General features: G+C 50.5%; 5 protein-coding genes across 5 annotated transcripts; 1 reads left to right on the forward strand and 4 right to left on the reverse strand.

The window, feature by feature from the left end:
* Positions 1 to 634: 634 nt before the first annotated feature.
* LDX57_011762 (putative DUF814 domain protein) lies at positions 635 to 4,142 on the reverse strand (the record flags this gene model as incomplete). The annotated part of the gene is made up of 4 exons (XM_046093504.1): positions 635 to 2,261; positions 2,314 to 3,902; positions 3,975 to 4,043; positions 4,110 to 4,142. The coding sequence occupies 4 exons, from the start codon at positions 4,140 to 4,142 to the stop codon at positions 635 to 637; spliced, it is 3,318 nt and encodes a 1,105-aa protein (XP_045949482.1).
* Positions 4,143 to 7,276: 3,134 nt separating this feature from the next.
* LDX57_011763 (bifunctional cytochrome P450/NADPH--P450 reductase) lies at positions 7,277 to 10,734 on the reverse strand (the record flags this gene model as incomplete). Its single annotated transcript, XM_046093505.1, has 6 exons — positions 7,277 to 8,080; positions 8,144 to 8,706; positions 8,762 to 9,257; positions 9,304 to 10,165; positions 10,212 to 10,491; positions 10,689 to 10,734. 6 exons carry the CDS (start codon positions 10,732 to 10,734, stop codon positions 7,277 to 7,279), a joined length of 3,051 nt encoding a protein of 1,016 aa, XP_045949483.1.
* Positions 10,735 to 11,922: 1,188 nt separating this feature from the next.
* Positions 11,923 to 13,736, forward strand: LDX57_011764 (fungal specific transcription factor domain-containing protein; the record flags this gene model as incomplete). Its single annotated transcript, XM_046093506.1, has 6 exons — positions 11,923 to 11,998; positions 12,046 to 12,311; positions 12,360 to 12,374; positions 12,422 to 12,625; positions 12,677 to 13,146; positions 13,195 to 13,736. The coding sequence occupies 6 exons, from the start codon at positions 11,923 to 11,925 to the stop codon at positions 13,667 to 13,669; spliced, it is 1,506 nt and encodes a 501-aa protein (XP_045949484.1). The 3' UTR covers positions 13,670 to 13,736.
* A 425-nt stretch (positions 13,737 to 14,161) lies between these two features.
* Positions 14,162 to 14,874, reverse strand: RET3 (coatomer subunit zeta; the record flags this gene model as incomplete). Its single annotated transcript, XM_046093507.1, has 2 exons — positions 14,162 to 14,402; positions 14,510 to 14,874. The coding sequence occupies 2 exons, from the start codon at positions 14,872 to 14,874 to the stop codon at positions 14,162 to 14,164; spliced, it is 606 nt and encodes a 201-aa protein (XP_045949485.1).
* Positions 14,875 to 15,999: 1,125 nt separating this feature from the next.
* Positions 16,000 to 18,030, reverse strand: LDX57_011766 (uncharacterized protein; the record flags this gene model as incomplete). Its single annotated transcript, XM_046093508.1, has 2 exons — positions 16,000 to 17,315; positions 17,382 to 18,030. The coding sequence occupies 2 exons, from the start codon at positions 18,028 to 18,030 to the stop codon at positions 16,000 to 16,002; spliced, it is 1,965 nt and encodes a 654-aa protein (XP_045949486.1).
* Between the last annotated feature and the right edge of the window lie 792 nt (positions 18,031 to 18,822).

Genomic DNA, 18,822 nt, shown 5'->3' on the forward strand with positions numbered 1-18,822 from the left:
TGACTGAAGAAATGATTGCTTTTTGTCACGTTTCCCAAAATCTCCACGGGTCGCGAAAATGGAGTAACCGGCCCTCAGGTCGTCTAGAACAGGCAGGGAAGCATGAAAATCGATCGAGTCGCGGGGTTGAGTCAGGGCCGGATGCGAATATAAGGCTAAGTGGGGGGCAAGAGGGCTGTTGGGTCACTGACGCCTTATGTGTTAGAGGATTTCTTGATTCGATGTCCGCCTCGTCCCACTTGGGAGCAAACTTACCCAAAACTCAGAGCATTGCGGTCTCAAAAAAAGAGTCGAGCGTCTGTCGGCGAAGAGACCGAAAATCTTCGCGATGACGTCGGAGACCATGACTAAGCGAGGCACATGGTCCTGCTTGATGGCGACAGGTTCTCAGGACAAAAGATGGTCTGCCTGGATGGTAGGAATGATTAAATCGCCGGGGAAGGTTGGTGAGTGAGACTTGTAGTTCTTGCTTCCTGTTTCTCGGTTTGTGATGGAGGTCTATACATGCATTTCCTGAATTGCCATCTCAACCAACCCAACTAAGGGGGAAAAATGGGGGAAAATATAGATACACGAGCACAGTGTATAGATTCGGTGTATAGATTCTCAAGCATCATACCAAAAAGCTGGTCGTCTATTTCTTCTTGCCTCCTTTGCCTCCTTTGCTACCGCCGCCACCACCACCTTTGCTCTTCCCCTTCGCATCTCCGCCTCCACTTCCACTGCCTCCGGTCATGATTCGTACTTTTCCAACAGGAATCGTGTTGATGATCTCCGTATCTTTCCATGTCTTGAGCAGCTCTCCTTCCCGGGCCCGGATCTTCTCTGCGACAACTCTAGAGATGCCTGCATCCTCAGCATGCTCCTTCTTAACCTTTCCAGTAGTTGTCTCGGAGACCCATCGGCCGAGAATCTCCTTGACGGCCTTCCCCTTCTTAACCGAGCCCGGTTGCAACTTAGTCTTGTACTTATACCTCCCCAATGACGCCCACGGAGCGCACACGGCGATAGCTGCAAGGATCTCGTCATCAGGGTGAGGCGTTCCCACCAGTGCCGGAATCCAGTCAAGATCCGCAGCCTCGGCAGCGGCCGTTTCCTCGTCGTAGTCGTCCCCAGCGCCTTCTTCGAACATGGCCTGTCGTCGTTTTTCAGCCTCGGCGGCGCGATCGTGCTGGGCCTTGCGACGCTTCTTCTGTGCCTCGATTTCTCGATCCCTCTTCTCCTTGGCCTCGGCGGCCGCGGCGGCCTTTTCGGCCTTCGCCTTGTTGGCACCGAGGAGGCGCAGAGCCAGTTCTCTCTCTTCGTCGTCCTGGTCGGCGTATTTGGCTGCGGCCTTCTTTGCCTTGGCCTTCTTGCCTCGCGTCACCGGCTGTTTTTCTTTCTTGGGAATGGGCTCGGCTGACTCGATGGGTTTGCCCTGTCGCAGTTGGCGCCGTTCCCGGGCAGAGAGGTGCTTCGTGTCTTGAGACCTTCCGCCGTTGAAGGCTTCCATGCTTTCTGTATGTTCTTCTTCTGCCTCCTCTTCTCCTTCTCCTGTCTCTGCGAGCTCATCCTGATCTTCTGTTGCTTTCAGGTCATTGTCGTCATCCAGCTCGGCACCGTCGGCCTCCTCTGCAGTATTCTCGACAGGAGATTCAGAGGGGCCTCGCTGTAGCGGGTTCCGGGCAGGCACATTGTCATTATTTTCGGGTTCCTCCTCCTCCTCGGAACTTTGATCTTCTTCCGGTTCTTTCTCTGGCTCATTTGAGGTTTCGGTGGGTCTAACCTCTTCTGCAGGTTGCGTCTGCTCTGTCTGTTGGGCCTCCTCTGCTACCTGGGTCTCCTCATTTCCACCGGCGGCCGATTCCGCAGAAGCAGGCTCATCAAAGATGGCCAACTTGTGATTCCGAAGACTCTCCTTGCTGACCTGGAACATGACTGCAAAGCCTAATACAAGCTGAGATGGTGCAAGGAAGTTCTTCTCTCCCTTCACCAAGAATTCACCAGTCGGCAGCAGACCGCCAGCTTCAGCGGTCTTAGTGACTTGGCTCGCATGAGCCCAGTATGCAGACATGACAGCTTTGGACTCCCAAGCATTGGACGTGGCAACACAGAGGTTTCCTGCTTGGGAGAGAGTGCTGGGTGGGATGGGAGAATTCGAAGCAGTCGATCTGTTCTTGACGATCATGGGTCTGGCACCGTCGAGGTCGGCATTGACGAAGATATCGCCCTTCTTCAGATGGCGGCGGTAAAGGATCTCGCTCTGCATAGCATCGCGACCACTATTTAATCATTAGAAAAGAAATTTGCGAGCACAGTATAAATAAAACTTACCCCAGGACCAGGTATCCCTCGGATGAGATGAAGAAGAGGAACTTTTCAAACCAGAAGGGCTTTCTGGCCATATGTAGGACCTGTTTCTCCTGCTTGAGACCTTTCTTAAGATCCTGGTTGACCTTCTTCTCATGGCTCTTCAATGCCTTCTCTGAGGACTGCGTCGTCCTCTGTTCTTTAATCGCGGCCATCTTCTTTTGATCGTAGTACTGCGTGGCGTTTGCCCACGGCGAAAGACCGAGATCAATGTCAATGGTTAACTGCTCCGGCGTAGAGCGTGCAGTCTGGGCCTCTGCGTGCTCTTCGTCAGACTCGGACTCGGACTCGTCGCTGGAGAACAGTCCATTTTCTTCCTCCTGCTCCTCTCCGGCTTCTCCAAGGAGCAGGGTGATCGTATTCTCGTACAACTTCAAGGGCAACTTGATGATTTGCGCCACGGGGTTGCCTCGGCCCTGTTCCATCTCGATCAAGCGGGCGATTTCCACCCAGTCCATACCCTGTGCAATCAATCCATTTACTGCATCCATTGCCTCCTGAACCCGATAGACATTGTCCTCAATGGCGCCTGCTTTGCGAATATGCAGTTCCTGCGTTTCCTTCAGCGCTCCGATCCGTTTCTCGTGCTCCTGTCGCACTGCCTCGAGCTTTCGTCTCGCCGTTTCTTCGCGTTCCGTCAGCCGCGACTCGAGCTTCTGCGTCTCAATCGACGAGAAGTATTCGTCCACCGTCGCATTCAGCGACGGGAATTCCAGAATGGTCACGCCCGGCTTCTTCTCGAACTGTCGGGGCTTGAAAGGATGGAAGTCCTCGTACAGCAAACTAGGCTTGTCCGAAGGCGTCTCACCCTCCCCGGTCCCCTGCTGAGTCTGCGATCGCGCATCCAGCTGAGCAACAATATATCCCGGATGATTCTGCTGCGTCGACAACCGGACCGTCTCGCCCTCCGCCTCTCTCAGCACGCCCTCCACCTTCTGCAGCAGGTCCTCATCCTGCAAGACCTGATCCAACGGCGTCGCGGGATCGATCTCCCTCACGGCAAACGCATGATCCAGCAAGAGCGGCGGATACTCGGGAAAGCCCTGCGACAGAGCCTTCCTTAGCACGTCGGCGTTCTTCTTCTTCGACTTCTTCGGCGCCCCGTCCTCGCGCGCAAACAGCGCCTTCGCTTTTTCAACCGTGTCGCGGATCCGGTCCATCGTGATCGGCGGTACGCCGTTGTAATTCTGCTTGTTCGTCACCGTGTACTTCAAGCCGACGCGAGCCTCCTCGCCCTCGGAGGCCGAGACCTGGCGGAAGACAGCGAGCATGTTGTACTCGCGATCGGTGACGATGATGTTCCCGCCGGCGAAAAACTCGAGGAACATGTGGTAGGTGTCATCGCTGAAGGAGATGTCGATGACGCGGTCCGTGCCGATCTGCTTGATGGAGGTGATGCGACGGGATTTGAGAAATTTGCGCAGTCGCGACACGAACTGCGAGGGTGCCGTGGCGGTCGCTCGCGAGTACTGCGTAACATGGCATCGGAAACCGGAGTCGACGATAAATTGTTTGCGGTGGTCGGGTTTGGCGAGCTTGAATAGGAAGATTCGCTACCGGCAGGAAAAATTTCCCCTGATTAGCATATTGTTACCGGCCGCCATACGAAAGATCGTTCTACTTACCGACGAAAGATCGTAAATGTTCGATACTCGCAGATTGACCAGCTCTGAGGCCAGTTCCTGGGAGATGACCTGGTGATTGTGAGTTTCCCGCCATCGCTGTTGTCGCTCCAGGGACGAGTGTGGTCAGGAACAAACCTTGACGTCCAAAGACGAGAATCTCTGTTTCATCTTCTGATTTCTTGCGCGGAAGCTAGTCTAGAATCAAAGCCAATCCTGGCAGATGTGGAAGGGGAAAAAGATTTGACTCGGGCGATCTGACGGGGAAGAGACCTGCGTGACGTATGCGGGGCAGATTTTCATCGGTAGACTTACCTCAGCAAGCTCAGTCGCTGGCGCTAAACTGCCTCAGGAACTATGCTAAACTATCTTAAACTATCTGACCAATTAGAATGGAGATTAAAAACTACATCTACACGGTGTATTAAAATTTTGTAAATAATAATGATAATTCGTGCTAATAAGAAGGAATCTATTTACTTATGATGAATTAGATAGTTTAAGATTATTCTAGCATCTGCTTAGTCCGAAAAGAGAGATGGAGGCAAAAAGAGAAAAAATATAGTTGTCCGAAGCAGGGTTCGAACCTGCGATTTATTGTGATACTCAATGTAAGCTGGAAACTGTTAGTTTGGGTGAAAGCTAGGGAACATATCGGGCAGACTAACACAATCGTCATGACCACTAGACCATTCGGACGGGACATGTGGAGCTATGATCCACAAGGCATATATAATATATTTAAACAGTGGTCGACTTTAAACCTCGCTTGTATGGCCTCGCACCTGCCTATTTCATTTGCTCTGTTTCTCTCTCTCTCTCTCTATGTCTTTCTCTATCCTTTATTAACAGGTGTAACGCTATACCTTGTTACGATCATTTTCAGTTCAGTCATGCCCTAGAGATGTCTTCTCCATTTAATTTTAGCGATGGAGGGCCGACCAACAAATATTCGCCAACCAACAGTCTAGTAGAGACTGGTCCATCTATTTGGGGTAGTCCATCGAACAGAGCCTCTGTGAAAAGCAACACCAGCCTCTTTCTAGAGGGTTTTATGCAAGACAAGAGGGAGGTGACTGTGTACCATGAACGTATGCCACTTAGCTAGGTCTATCCTTATCAAAGGTGCTATCAAAGAGCTAACAAGAGAAGAAGAAAATGGCTTTCACATACCCGACGATGAAGCTAGAAACGAAGAGCTACGAATAGAGGAGGAAAATGAGCTGTTTACGTCAAACATTGGGGATAAAGATCAATATGTTGGGAACACCGGATCTTTTTCACGCTCGATCGGCGTCATGGAGCGTCAAATGGGATCCCGTCTGAATATCGAAGAAGAGGATGCGGTACCAGAAATCCCTCGCCTACCATCCGAGACAAAAGAGCAACGACGGGTTATCATATTCCTGGACTGACTGACAATGGCTATACTCACCCTTGATTCTATTGGGAATCCTGTCCGCCGCGCTTGGAGAGAAGCCTTCCTTCGAAGACCACCAGACTTTTGGATAAAATTCATTTTCCACATGACCACGCAAGAGTTCAAACTGCTAATTGGGAATGGTAGGGCTCCGCGCTTTGAGGACTTTTTGGCTTTGAAATCTACGAGCTCCGAAAAGCCAGGAGTCTACCTTTCACTAGTGTCTCGGTATGCATCTACTTCAGATCAGCATGTATACACAGGATCAGCTACGAGTAACCGCGGTGTTTTGCATCGATGGAGACAACATTCGAAAGAAAAGCATAGTCGCTACCAGGCGTAAGTTACTAGGTTATATCAATCATAAAAAAGCGGAAGAAAGCTTAACTGACTATGGCCATTAGGGCAAAGGGATCCTACCACCACGGCCTCCTATGCGACCCAACTATTCAGCGACAAAGGAAATTTGTTGTTGTCGCTGAAACAACGTATGCAAGTACCCCGAAAGCCATTATAGATATTAGAATTGCCTGTGTTATGGCGGAAGGAATTTACACACATTGGCTCCATGGAATTGCGCAAGCGCATCTTGCAGCTCAGTATGACTGGCTGCCTCTCTGTCCCTGGAACGCCGATGATCTTGATTTTTCAGGCGCCTGCCGCTTTTCCCCTTTCCGAATGCCAATTCCAGGAAGAACTACTACAAGAATGGCTTCAGCCTCGGAGCGGCGTGCTGAGAAGAATAAACGCGAACGAGAATGGAGAAGAAATCGGTCCCCCACAAAGAAGGCTGCCCGCAAGCGATGGAATGAATTATATAACTCAATTGCGATTCAGAATACGAGGAGGTATCGGGAAAGAGTAAAGAAAAGGGCGGTTGAAAGCATCGAGCATGAAGCAAACGAGACTGGTCAAAAACAACGGGCCTACAATTGTTCTTTTTGTGGCGAACCAGGCCATCATATTGGTGGTTGCCAAGGAATCGGTGCCATGGAATTGCGAGTGGCCCCTAAGTGCTCGAAATGTCGAAATGAGGGGCATACTATGACTTCTTGTCCCCAGATAAAGGAGTAATCAGGACAGTTACAACTCACAACTTGGCTCATACCTTAGTACGAAATGATTCCAGACATGCATAACAGAGTGGTTCCTTGCACATTTCAAATTTCTCTGAGTTCTAACGTAGGATCATCAGCCAGACCACGGTCATACTGCAACAAGTAGTTATGCGATCCGGCAACAATCACAGGCCTAGCATCCACCATATACTACCAGCTCTCTGCTATCAAGTGCTCACACACCGCGCTATTCATCATTGGCCGATCCACGAAGATCGGGCATTTCCTTCAGGCATGAAAATAATATTAACAAGATTTACTCTAAAAGCCCCCAGCAGAATCAAAACATTCTACAAACAGTACCTTTCATATATATATATAAAAAAGAAAAAAATCGAGAAGAAGACAAGTAAATAGTATCATCCGATAGACAGAATTCGTTTTCATTCATTCTTACAGGAACAAAGTCGAGGCCAACGGGGTGAGTAACAAGCGATAGTGGACTTTTTCTAGAACTCCTACTATTTAACCCACCTTATACGGAGTATATTACTTAATAGGTTAAGTGGTAGAGTCGCTTCAGTTTCTTATATTAGCTTTTATTTTCTATTTATGTTTCTATTTCAAATTGCTTTCTTTCTTTCTTTCTTTCTTTTTTCTTTTTTTTTTTTTTTTACTCATAGGGCGTTACAGAGGTACTAGCTCGTAGAGTAGTACTCTACCTCCTACCGGCTGAATCTATAAAACCAATTTATTGCGGAGAAGGGGGAAGACCTAAACTGCGATGATTTCTCAGGTGTGCATCCGGGCACGAGCCACGCTTGTCTTCAAGAGAAGATCTCGACCAAGTAGCGATCTTCACTGATATCGCCACAAATACCTTTCATAACCATTTTCACGCCTTCCGCCATCCTAGGCGCTCCACAGACATAGCAATTCGCCCCTCGGGCCCAGAGGTCTCGAACCTCTCCTTCATGCTCTTGAAGCACATCCTGAACATACTGACCCTTGCCGCTGGAAGGTCGGCTGTAGGCTCGGTAGCACTTGACCGCACCGGCCGCCTCCCAAGCATCGAATTCCTCGCGATAGAGATCGTCAAGCTCGCTGTCTCTACAACCGAAGAATAACAACGCAGGCGCCAAGCTGCTGGTGTCTTTCCGTGCTTGGATGACAGCAAATCGCTCCTGCGCAAACCCGCGGAACGGAGCGATTCCGGCTCCTGCGGCTATCATGAGAAGAGGTTTCGATTTGGGGTCCTGGGGAAGAGTGAAATTGTGTCGTGGGGAGCGAATGGACATGTTGATGAGGCTGCCAGGAGCAAGCCAAGCTAGGTAATTGGAAGTGACGCCGAGGAGTGCAGAGCGGTGCAGATCGGTTGGTGGCTGGTGAACGACTGAATAGGTGATTGTTGCTCTGGCAGGATCCTGCAGAGGAGACGATGATATGGAGTAAGTCCGAACGCGCAAGGGAGGGAGCATTGCGAGGTATTTCTCCACGCTGATCTGGATGGTTCTATGTTGCTCCAGTACGTCCAGAACAGAGAACTGATGTTGATCCAACTCCTCACTGAGCTGTTCCAGGGCCCGTTTTGTGGGTTCGTCATTAGCAAGGTCAGCCAAGTCTCGCATGCCCTGGAAGACTGGGAATCAGTATTGACGGTTTTCTGAATATATGATCACAGGGAGTGAACTTACGCCCTTGGAAACTGGCTGATTCAACTCCACGTAGCGACTGAACATCTCATGGGCTGTCGTCTGAGCATTTGACTGATGCTCTGCCTTCTGAACGTGGCTGTTACCAAGCACACTGTCCCAAGATAACTGAAGCCGTGCTAAAACGCGCTGCACAGTCTCTGGCGGATTAACGGGCAGAATTGCAATATAATCACCCGCCTTGTACGCGGATCCAGATGGAAGTTGGATTTCCATGTGCTTCTTGACTTGCGAGTTTGACGTAGTTAGCACCCTCGTGTCGGAGACGTATGCCTTGCAAAGACCAGATTCAAGGAAGTTAGCCGTTGAAAGGTGATCAAACACGATGGAATTGTTTGGATTTGTGACTGTTTCTGAGGACATGCCATTGCTGTTCAATAGGACCGGCCAGATTTGCTTTTCCCACTCTCTCAAATTGGTGACCATGTCACTAATCGACGCGTCGGCAGTATACAGAGGGAAAAGCCGGTTCGCCCCTCTTTGATGCATGTGGTTGTCGATGAGACGAGGTATCCTCTGAAACGTTGCGTGCCAGTCGCGATGTCCTAATGATGAGTGAGTTAAGGGAGAAACAATAGTCACGCATGTAGCAGAGCTTACCACAGCCAAACACGGCATAATTGACGCCCTGCAGCTCATCTCCAGACAGACTCTGTACCCAGCTCACGAAATGTGAGGCATTCATCGGTGGCTCGCCGTTGTACGTCGACACGAAGATGATTACGGGACGGTCTTTTGGCAGCCTTTCTTTATATGAGTCCAGGGTATCAATCATCGCCCGATGCCCATATTGTGCCGCACCGGATGCGAAGCGATGGGCCAGAGACCGAGCCGTGCCGTTGTCAGAGCCGTATAATACAGTGATAGGGGCCAGACTCGGATCCTCTTTAGGCTGGTCTAGCTGGATGGCGTTGCCTTCGAAAGCAAAATCCATATTGGGCACATTGTTCAATAACTGCGTGTACTTGCCGTTATCTCTCAAGCGAGCACGGATTTTGAAGTCAAGGGGATTGAGTGTGATGGCGTCCTTCCAATGAAGCTGGTAGGACGGATCATCCATCTCAAAGTTAAACGTGTGTAGCAACATCGCAAGTGTCTGGCAAGAGTCAGTCGAAGAGTCTTAGTGAGTTGAGGAGTCTTACAATCTGAGCTTCCTGCCATGCAAACGGACGTCCGATGCACGCCCGCGCCCCAGTGCCAAATGGTTTCCAGGCTCCCGCGGGAAGTTCTTTGAATCTCTCGCCCAGCATTCGTTCGGGTCTCCACTGGTCAGCGTCATCCCCAAAGACCTTGGGGTCTCTCTGCGATGCAAATAAACAAACAAAGATGCGATTTCCCTTTCTGATTTGATATCGACCACCGATAATCTCATCCTCGCGCGACGCTCGGCCAAACAGTGGTACTGTAGGCTGCAAGCGCAGCGTCTCCCTGATGATGGCGTCTATGTATGGCAGCTTGGAGAGATGGTCAACGCAAAGCGGCTCGTTACCGAGAACTCGATCCACTTCTTGCTGTGCTCTCGTCAGCGCCCCCGGATGATGTAACAGAAAATATAGCGCAAAGGACAATGTTCCGGAAGTCGTCTCGTGTCCGGCACCCAGCAGGCTCAGGATATTGTCAATCAGGCTCTCATTGCTAAGCCTGGCACCGGTCTCTGCGTCTCTACCTTCCATCATCGCTGCCAGCAGATCATTCTTTTTCTCTGATGACAGGTCGTGCCGTCTCTCGTCTATGACCTCCTGAGTGATTCGGCGCATTGTGTCAATATCTTCGTAGTACTTCTTCGTCCTGAAGGGATGCAAATTGTTGCCGAAAGGAAGGCGCCAACTTCGGGCGTCCACTTCTAATAACCAGCTATTCAGTGCTTCGGCAAATGGATGAACCTGATTGTGGTCGTAGAAGGTGTTGAATCGATATCCCATTGCACAAAGGCCAACTACGTCCAAGGCCATACGCGTCAAATCGACATTGACATCGATTACGTACGATGGCCCAAGCCTTGCCCTAACAACTGATTAGCTTGGCCACCGTGTACAATGGCTGTACGCACCACTTCAGACATAACTGCGAGACAATATCTTTCATATCATCAAAGAGTTCTCGGATCTTCACAGGGGAGAAACAGGGCATCGCAATGCGGTGAGCAACCCTCCATGCCGGATCGCTTGTCTCCGCGGTTATGAGACCGTTGTTCAGGGCTGATCGCATTTCTCTCAGGCCGCCATCGATCTGTTTTTGAAATCTGCTCTCATCACAGACCTCGGCAACCAGAGCTGGAGAGTTGACAACGACGATGGTTTCACCCAGCGCATTGACTTGGTAAATTTCCCCTGCGATATATCATGTCAGATTGGGGTAGTGGTGCAACAATGGCAAGGACCCAACCGTATTGCTTGGCCATATTGAAAAATGACATTGCAGAGTCACCCGGAGTAATGTCAAAGGCACTTCCGATAAGGGGTAGTCCTGTGTTGCTCAGTATAATTCTCTTTCACGACATCCGAAAGCGAACGTTGGCACAACTTACCATAAGGACCAGGAATAGGCGCGCCCTCGCAGTCAGAATGCGACATGATCTCGGTGCTAGCGAAGAATTGACTGATCGAAGGGAGTAGTAGTGGTTAATTTGGAAGAAACCAACATGGGTATTTAATATTTATACGTGGATTGACCACATCCACGTATAATCTTCGACCGAACTCCGGCACACGATTTCATCTGTCGTCTGATGGCTATACTCTCTATACTGCGTAGAAGAAGAGACCGAAGTCCGGGAGACCCACCCGTAACCAGTATATTCAGTTCACCCCTAGATTCTACTCCGGAGTAGATCTCCGAGAGCGGCTCCACAGGCTTCTGCAGACTTCCTGCCAAGACCCGAAGTCCGGATTCCTGTCTTTCCTTGATGTCAGTGAAGTCCGTAAGAGATTCCGATGCCTCTCATCGACACTCCGTCAACTGTACTGCTCTCATCGACCAATGATGGAAACTGACACGGTTCCATTTCCCGGCCCCAAAACCTGCAAATCCTGCGATCATTGCAGGGATCGCAAGGTCCGCTGTATCTGTGCGTTGCCGCTCAAGATCGCTGCAGAACTAGACCTAGTGGTAACTAACCCAATGGACAGTCAGCTCTGAGCAACGCTCTGCGTGTATGAATTGCATCGTAAGAGTGACTCCAGGAATGAGACATGTACATGTGCCATAGTCAGCAGCTGACGGCTTGCTTGAGAAACGAAACGAGACTTGTCGGTTTACTCAGCTTAGGCGGAGACTAAGAATCCCTAAACGACTACAGCAGAGTGAATGTGAGCATAAGCACCGGTAATCAAGTCACCGGTGGGCACACAGTTCTAAGAAGGATATAAATGTAGCACTTCCCCATAATTCCAGTGAAGAACGACAGCCTCTATCCCCCGCTTCCGATCATGCCTTCCTAGACTACATACTGGAACACAACGGGAAAGGTGAGATTCTGCATGATGATTTCACCGTGCTTCGAGTAAGTATAGCTCTCTCTTCGAGTAATTTGTCTTTTGCTGACAGGGTGGTAGGCACCGGATCATGATGGTATGCTCTCGCCGGAATATGTTCCAAGTCGAGTCTGATGATCTATAGTAACGAGTTCGGGTCTGGCGTTCTTCTCGGATCAGAAAATTCGCAACTTTTCTCAGAAACTGGGAAATAAAAGACTGAAGAATCTAGTCGAACGAATCGAGGAACTGATACAAGGCCGAATAGTAATTCGCGATACGCCTTCCATGTCTGCAGTTGAATTCAGACGCCCTGTCCTCTCCAGAACTCTGCCGGCGGAGCTTGCAAGGACTTATATCGAGTGTAAGGCCTTCTATGTGTTCTAGAGGCGAAGATACTGACTGCACTAGCGTACTTTGCCCATCTACACCCTGTATTCCCGTTCGTAGATCGTGCAGAGTTTGAAGAGAAGGCATCTGTGCTTGATCTCTCTAACCCCAGCGCATCGGACGCAGCGTTTTCTGCACTGTATCATTCCATCCTAGCATTGGGGTGTCAATTTCATGAGCGCCACAATTTTGATCCTGGTCAAGGAGAAGCGTGGTATCTTTTTCAGGTCTCGCTAGGCTATATTCCCGATATCCTGGCCCCGAGAGAATCGTTGACCGGTCTCCAGGTAAGGCGACTTCAAAGAATGAATGAGCAGTTTCCTAATTCAAAATAGGCTCTTGTTGCTATGGTGCGTTACATACTAGCTTCACTGACATCCAGAAGCTAAAATTCTAGCCCCAGTCTATCTTCGCCAATACGACCTGCTGCCTTCAAGTTGATGAGATGCTCTTGATGGAAGCGACACGGATGGCCCTCTCACTTCGATACCACAGAGCTGTGGGCAACAACGAACATCGCTATAACTCGGCATGTCGCAGAACATTCTGGGTAGTTTACTGCATGGAGAAGCACATGACCTTCCAGAACCAGAGAGCCTCTGTACGTCTTTTAACGTTCTCTCCAGTTGACTTACGCTCATGTACTTGATAGATGATCCCAGACTGTGATATCGGCTGCCCCGTCCCTGAAACCCCCGAGGCCATCTTTGGAGGATTCAACTGGTTCTTCTCCACGGCCCGGTTCAGTCGCATTCTTTCTCGCGCATACACGACCCTCTTCTCTATCAGCGCGATGACGCACAGCGTCCAGTCCTCCCGCTCTTCCCTCTCTAAGATCGAGGAGCAGGTCGAGAATTGGCGGATGACCGTTCCAGTGGAGTTCCGACCTGGTTGTCCGGTTGATCTGCACCGGTTACCCAGTCTCAGTGTAAAGACTGTTATACTTCGGACTCATTTCGCGTACTATGCCTTGGTCATCGCTCTCTCACGACTCAAACTGTATTTGAATTCGCGAGAACCCGCAGCTCAATTCCAAGAAGCTCGATGCAAGCTTCTCAATGCAGCGCGTACGGTCATTGAGATGACCCAGTATATTGAAGTCGCGTCATACACGCCGCTCTTGTAGGTTCCCTATGAGTATAATATAACCGATGCTGATCAGATACACAGCATCCTAGCATACCTGCCCCTAGCAGCACTCTTCATTCTCTTCGAGTTCGTAATCCACAACCCCACGCATCCGGAAACGCACATCAACCTGTCCCTGCTGGATGTCGCAGCAGGCCATTTCGGCTTGTTGCATTATACGTCTGGCGGATCGCTCCCTTCCTCGATGGTGGCCGAGTTCGCCGATATTGCTCGACAGCACGTTAGAGATTCCAGCTCCAGTCTGGACCATCAACAACCAAAAACCGGGTTCGACATGGACCATCCGTCCGGGGGTAGGTCGGCTCGGGAGTTCTCAAATGCTCCTTTAGTGTCAGAAGGGTTTGAAAGTAACGATGGGGTTGGATTCCAAGCTGATACGGCGGTGTCTGGCGAGTATGCACTTGACCTGGGCCAGGGATTTGACACCATCGCGCTGCCTGATCTTGACTTTCGGACTTTGTTCGGATCTGTTCTCCCTGATCTAGGCGTAGATTAGGGGTGTTCGGTTTTTGTATCCTATAATATCAATTAATTACTATATTATTTTAGCAATAGAATGCGATTGAAAGTTCAACAATAGTGAAAGATACTAAATCTGAAAAACCATTTCCACTTTTGTTCAATATTTTAAAGCTCATGTCACAGATTAATTAGATCTCGTCTAGAACCCCTTAGGTCAGCCCCAGTGTCCTCTGTCGTGAAACATAAAAAGGAGTATCTCTATAGAATAGAATCCCCAGGCCCCTGGAAGAAAGCAAATCGGGAAATACCAAGTGAACAGACATCATGAATAGAATGAGCAAAAAAAAACATGCAAAAACCACGCCGGAACCAGCCAGATACGAATGATGAAATAGAATGCGAAAACAACAGAAACGAGGAAACAAAGAAAGAAAGAAACAAATCAGATGTATATCCATGCCAATTCAACAAGACCAACCACATCGCAGTATCCATACCTCCACTCCCATCTTGGCACCCACCGGCTCTACATCTGCCGCAATCCCTCGGCCAGACGCCGCTTTCCAAGCTCCCAGGCATTGAGGAGACCTTGTTCCGAGAGATCGATGCTCTTGAGGTTGGGCGCATCGGGCGCAGGAGGACGGCTGACGCGGGAGGCGATCAAGACGGGGTCGGTTTCCAGGATGATTCCGTCATCGATGATCTCGTCGATTGCGAGGGCCACGAGGTCGTAGTTTTCGACGATTGTGCGCTTGTCGGTGGCGCCCCTATGCGATGATCGAGTTAGTGGACATTCCTCTCCCCCCATCTCTCTCTCTCTCTCTATCTCGCCCCCTTCCAAGACAGACACAAAAGACCAGACGAAAATACATACTTGAACAAAATCCCCAACGCATCCCGCAACGACAGCACCACATTATAAAGCAAGACCTCATTCTCCTCAGCACCCCCAACCACGTAAAGCATCACATCGCTCTCCATCTTGAACACCACGATCCGGTTATCGTACAGAATGACATCGCTCGTCGACTTGTTCGTCTTCTCCAGCAGACCCTGCTCAAAGGCCTTCTGCTCCTTCACGGTCGGGTAGGGGTTTGCGCCGGGGTAATCGGTCGAGTTGGGAGCCACGCCGGCCGGGGGGTGAGGCGGCGAGTAGTACTTGGCGAAGATGCGAGAGCCATCGTCAGCCGACATGAGGATGACGGCGTTGACGGAGAAAAGGGATAGTGAGCCGGGCATTTTTGAAGGCAATTGCTCTGGAAGGCGTTCGTGGGGAGAGGCAGGCCGGAGGTGGACAATGACTTGACTTGCTGTTTACTCCGATTGAGTTACTGTCAACTTGTCCGCTATCCGGAGGCCGGGGTAATATTGTTCCGTGGTATACACCAGATATTCTAGGTACTCGGCCAACTCCTGTTATTACTACTGGGTTGGGTTTTTTCCATAGTATGTTCACTCTGCTGTTATTGAAATGAAGTGATACTGAGGATACTGGGTTTTCTCATCCGATTTTCACTCAATAATCATGGGTGGAGCATAAATGACGGAGAACATATATATAATTTCCGCTCCGAATAAGTAATAGAAGTCAACGCAGCACGAAGGCTTAAACACTAATGTAATACAATACAAATACAGTCATGACTTGTCAAGACATTCTCTGTTCTAGAACATGAGTTATATTATATCGATGTTTCGTGTTGAGATGAAACTCCACATCCGCTATTACTCAGGGACACAAGTGCCAATCGTAATCAGAAAGAGAGAAGAAACAAAGAAGGATCGTCAGGGATGCAAATTTCAATTGGATAGATATACATACATGGTTGGGCCGAGAACGGCCGAAAACAAAAAGCCATTAAAATAATGTATACAGAAAAGTTATCACTCTATAAAGGAGTATATAGGTGGATCATATATGTTCATCAAGGAGAGGGGGGCATCAACAATGGCCAAATCATCATCACAAACAGTCTTCAACGTATGTCTCAATAACAATAATAAACAAAAATCCAAGCATCGTCCAGATAGGGGTAGCATAGCAAGAATGCCCCGTCAAAAAGTGGCCATTAGACGTCAAAAAATCAATCAGCACATAGCAATGGAACCAAACAAAAGGACATTAGCCCAAGTCTATCATGATGATCAGTAACAGCAAAAAGCCACAGGGTATTCAAACAAAATGGCATCCTGGCCGTCTCCTAGAAAGCCCATAAGACATAGAAGTGGCCAGTGAAGAGTAGGTAACGTTCCATAATCGGGAAGACGCGTCAAAGAGGGCATAAAAGGCAAAAAAGGAAGGTCGAGAAAAGAACATAAACAAAGAATGAAAGAAGGAAAAAGTCAAGGATGTACATCAGAAATTCAGGTCTGCGCGGACTCGCTGCCGTTGGAGGTTGGTCGGTTAAACCATGGAATCCAGCTTCCACGGTTGGCCTTTTTCCGAGCAGCCTCTTCTTCCTCGATTGCCGCTTTGGTCTCACTGACCAGTCGCAGGGGACGGAGCTTGCTCTGGGTCATAACCGCGCCGGTGTAGTTGGTCATCCCAGAGCTGGAACGGGGCGAGCTGGATGTGGCTCCGGTAGAAGCGGTGTCGGCGATCGGATCGCTGGTCACGCTGTCCGAGCTGCTGAGTCGACTGCGTTCAGGCTGGCTGGACAGAGAGGGCGCACGACCGCTACCGGACATGTAGCTGGTACCAGAGAAGGCACTCTGGCGGTTTCCAGGGCCCATGATGGTCGGGCTGATGGGACCGCCCGAGTTGCGCCCGCGGTACATTTGTCCGACGACGGCAGCGGCAGCAATGTCGGTCTGCTCAGATCTGGCCCGGCGATGACCCGGGCCCGATCGCACCGACCCGGCACGGCCGAGAGGAATGCTCGGGGCGGTATTCGGGTTTTCGTGGGCCGTTGGGGGAATGGTGATGGCGCTCGCAGCGGAGGTAGGAGGCGGCATCATGCTGGCTGGACGCGACCGCGGAGGGCGGGTAGCATTGGGGCCTGGACCGCCGACCACCGACCGTGCCCTCTGCAAGAAAGAGGGTTGGGACGCATCGTCCTTCTCGGAAGGAGTAGGAGGCAGGTCCTTGTTGCTGCCGGCAGGCTGCTGCTTGGGAGGGTCATTCTCGTTCTTGTCCAAGATGGTTTCGAACCCTTCGTGCTGCAGCACGCGACTGATGATACGTTCAATGTACAGAGTCAGGGCCTTGTTCTGATCCTTGAGCATCTTGATCTCCGATTCAAGCTTGCGGGTATCATCCGTGTCCGCCCTTGCGTCCACAGAATCCAGTTCGTCAGCTAGCGAACCTAATCCGCTGCCGGACTCCTTCGACTCGGCGTTGTCAGGGTTCACTTCGCGCATGAAATCGCCCTTTGTAAAGTCACCATTCAGCGTTCTCTCACTCAGAAGGAGCTGATAACTTTCATTGTCTTCCATCAAGCGAGCGTTGGCCATACGGGCCTCAAGCAACTCCTTCTCCAGCTCGCGCTGGCGGCCGCCGCCTTTGTTCTCCATCTCGACCAGCTTGATTTGAGACTCGGCCAGCTCGAGTCGAAGCGACTCGATCAATTTATCCTTCTGCAACAGCAGCTTCGAGTTATTCCGAGACGGGCTGCGCTCCAGCTGAGACGAAGGCGCAAACTGCCCGTCCACTTCGGGAGACGATCGATTCCGGAAACTGGCTAGAGACGGAAGTTAGCAAATGACGAGGACCGGAAAATCCAAACGAAATGGAAGGGGAGCCCTACAAGAGCGGGAGACATTCTTGTCGCCCTCGGCATTGATCCTCATATCCTTCTGGGACAGAGATTCCTTCAGACGCTGGATGGTGGCCTGCATCTCTTCCTCGCGGCTCGCCTGCTGCTCCTTCTCCTGCAGCATGGCATTCCGCTCCTGCTCATGTGCCTGCTCCAGATCCCGAATTTTGCGCACGTGGTCCCGCACCTCGCCATTCAACGAGTCGATCCTGCTGTCCTTCTCGTGGGCCTGATCCTCCAACTTGCCCTGCTCGCTGACGGCCTCGTCCAGGCGCATCTGCAAGACGCCGAGCTGCTTCTGGTACTGCTCGGAAGCGGTCTCGGCCTTCTGCAGCTGCTCCTTCAGATCCTCGATGAGAGCGGCATTCTGGGCGCGGGCTTCCTCCTCGGACGGGTCGGGGGTGACTTTGGGCACGCTGGACATGCTGAGATTGGAGCGACCGGGTTTTCTGGCAGCCGCCCGCGCGGAAACGGGAGCCGAGCCACGCAGCGACGGGGAGCGAGACAGGCCATTTGTCGAGGCACTGGGCGAGCGAGAATGGGTTCGCGAGGGGGTGCCGCTGGCGGACGGGCTGTCACCGGTGATCGAAGATCTGCTCGAGTTGCCCGGGGTTCCAGGCTTGCGAGGCGTCGCAGACATGGTTACCGGCAACAAAGAGACTTTGAAGAAGGTGGGATGGTGGTTTGGAGAGGCAACAAAACGATCTGGAAAAGGGGTGGAGAAGTAGACAGATCGAACAGGGATGGATGAGACTGCGATGAAACGAGCGGGAAATTAAACTGATAAATTTAAGGAACGGAGGTATAAAGTCGAAGTAGTAGCGGTCAAAACACAGTGGACACTAAAGTAGTTCGGAGTTGGTAGCAGCAGTAACGGAGGACTACCGGTAGTGGGGGGAAGTAGTAGTAAGGAATTAGCCACCTCGGGGGAGTGCGGGAAGAACAGAATTAAAGAGTACAAGAAAGATGGAGGAACAGAAAACTAAGATAAACTGATCAGAGACTCCAGCAACCGGCAAGGACGAGGAGCGAAAACAAATAGTCCGACAAAAGCAAAAGTGAGGGATAAAAGAAAGTATTTTGTAATCGTATGGAAACGGCCGTAAGTTACCGCGTTGCTTTGGGGCTTGTCCCAACCCGGCCAGCGCTAAGCCCCATGCAGCGACATATCATATTATTTATGATTTAATTGTGATTCTTTTTCTCTGTCTTTGGTTCATGCATGGCAGAAGTGCTCGTGGGATGCTATTCTTGAGGGGGGCTGAATCAACTACGACGGCTTTCTCGCCCCTACTCCGTACACCTGAAGATGATGCATCATGGTGTACGGAAGAAGTAACTAAGGCATTTGATCATCATCGTTTATCCGGAAATATAGATATTCAGGAGTACCTAGTATTAGTATCTTCCACCCTCCATCACTCCCTCCTGC

This window comes from Aspergillus melleus (assembly GCF_016097325.1).
Source record: "Aspergillus melleus strain CBS 546.65 chromosome Unknown contig7, whole genome shotgun sequence".
In the NCBI taxonomy this organism is placed as follows: domain Eukaryota; kingdom Fungi; phylum Ascomycota; class Eurotiomycetes; order Eurotiales; family Aspergillaceae; genus Aspergillus; species Aspergillus melleus.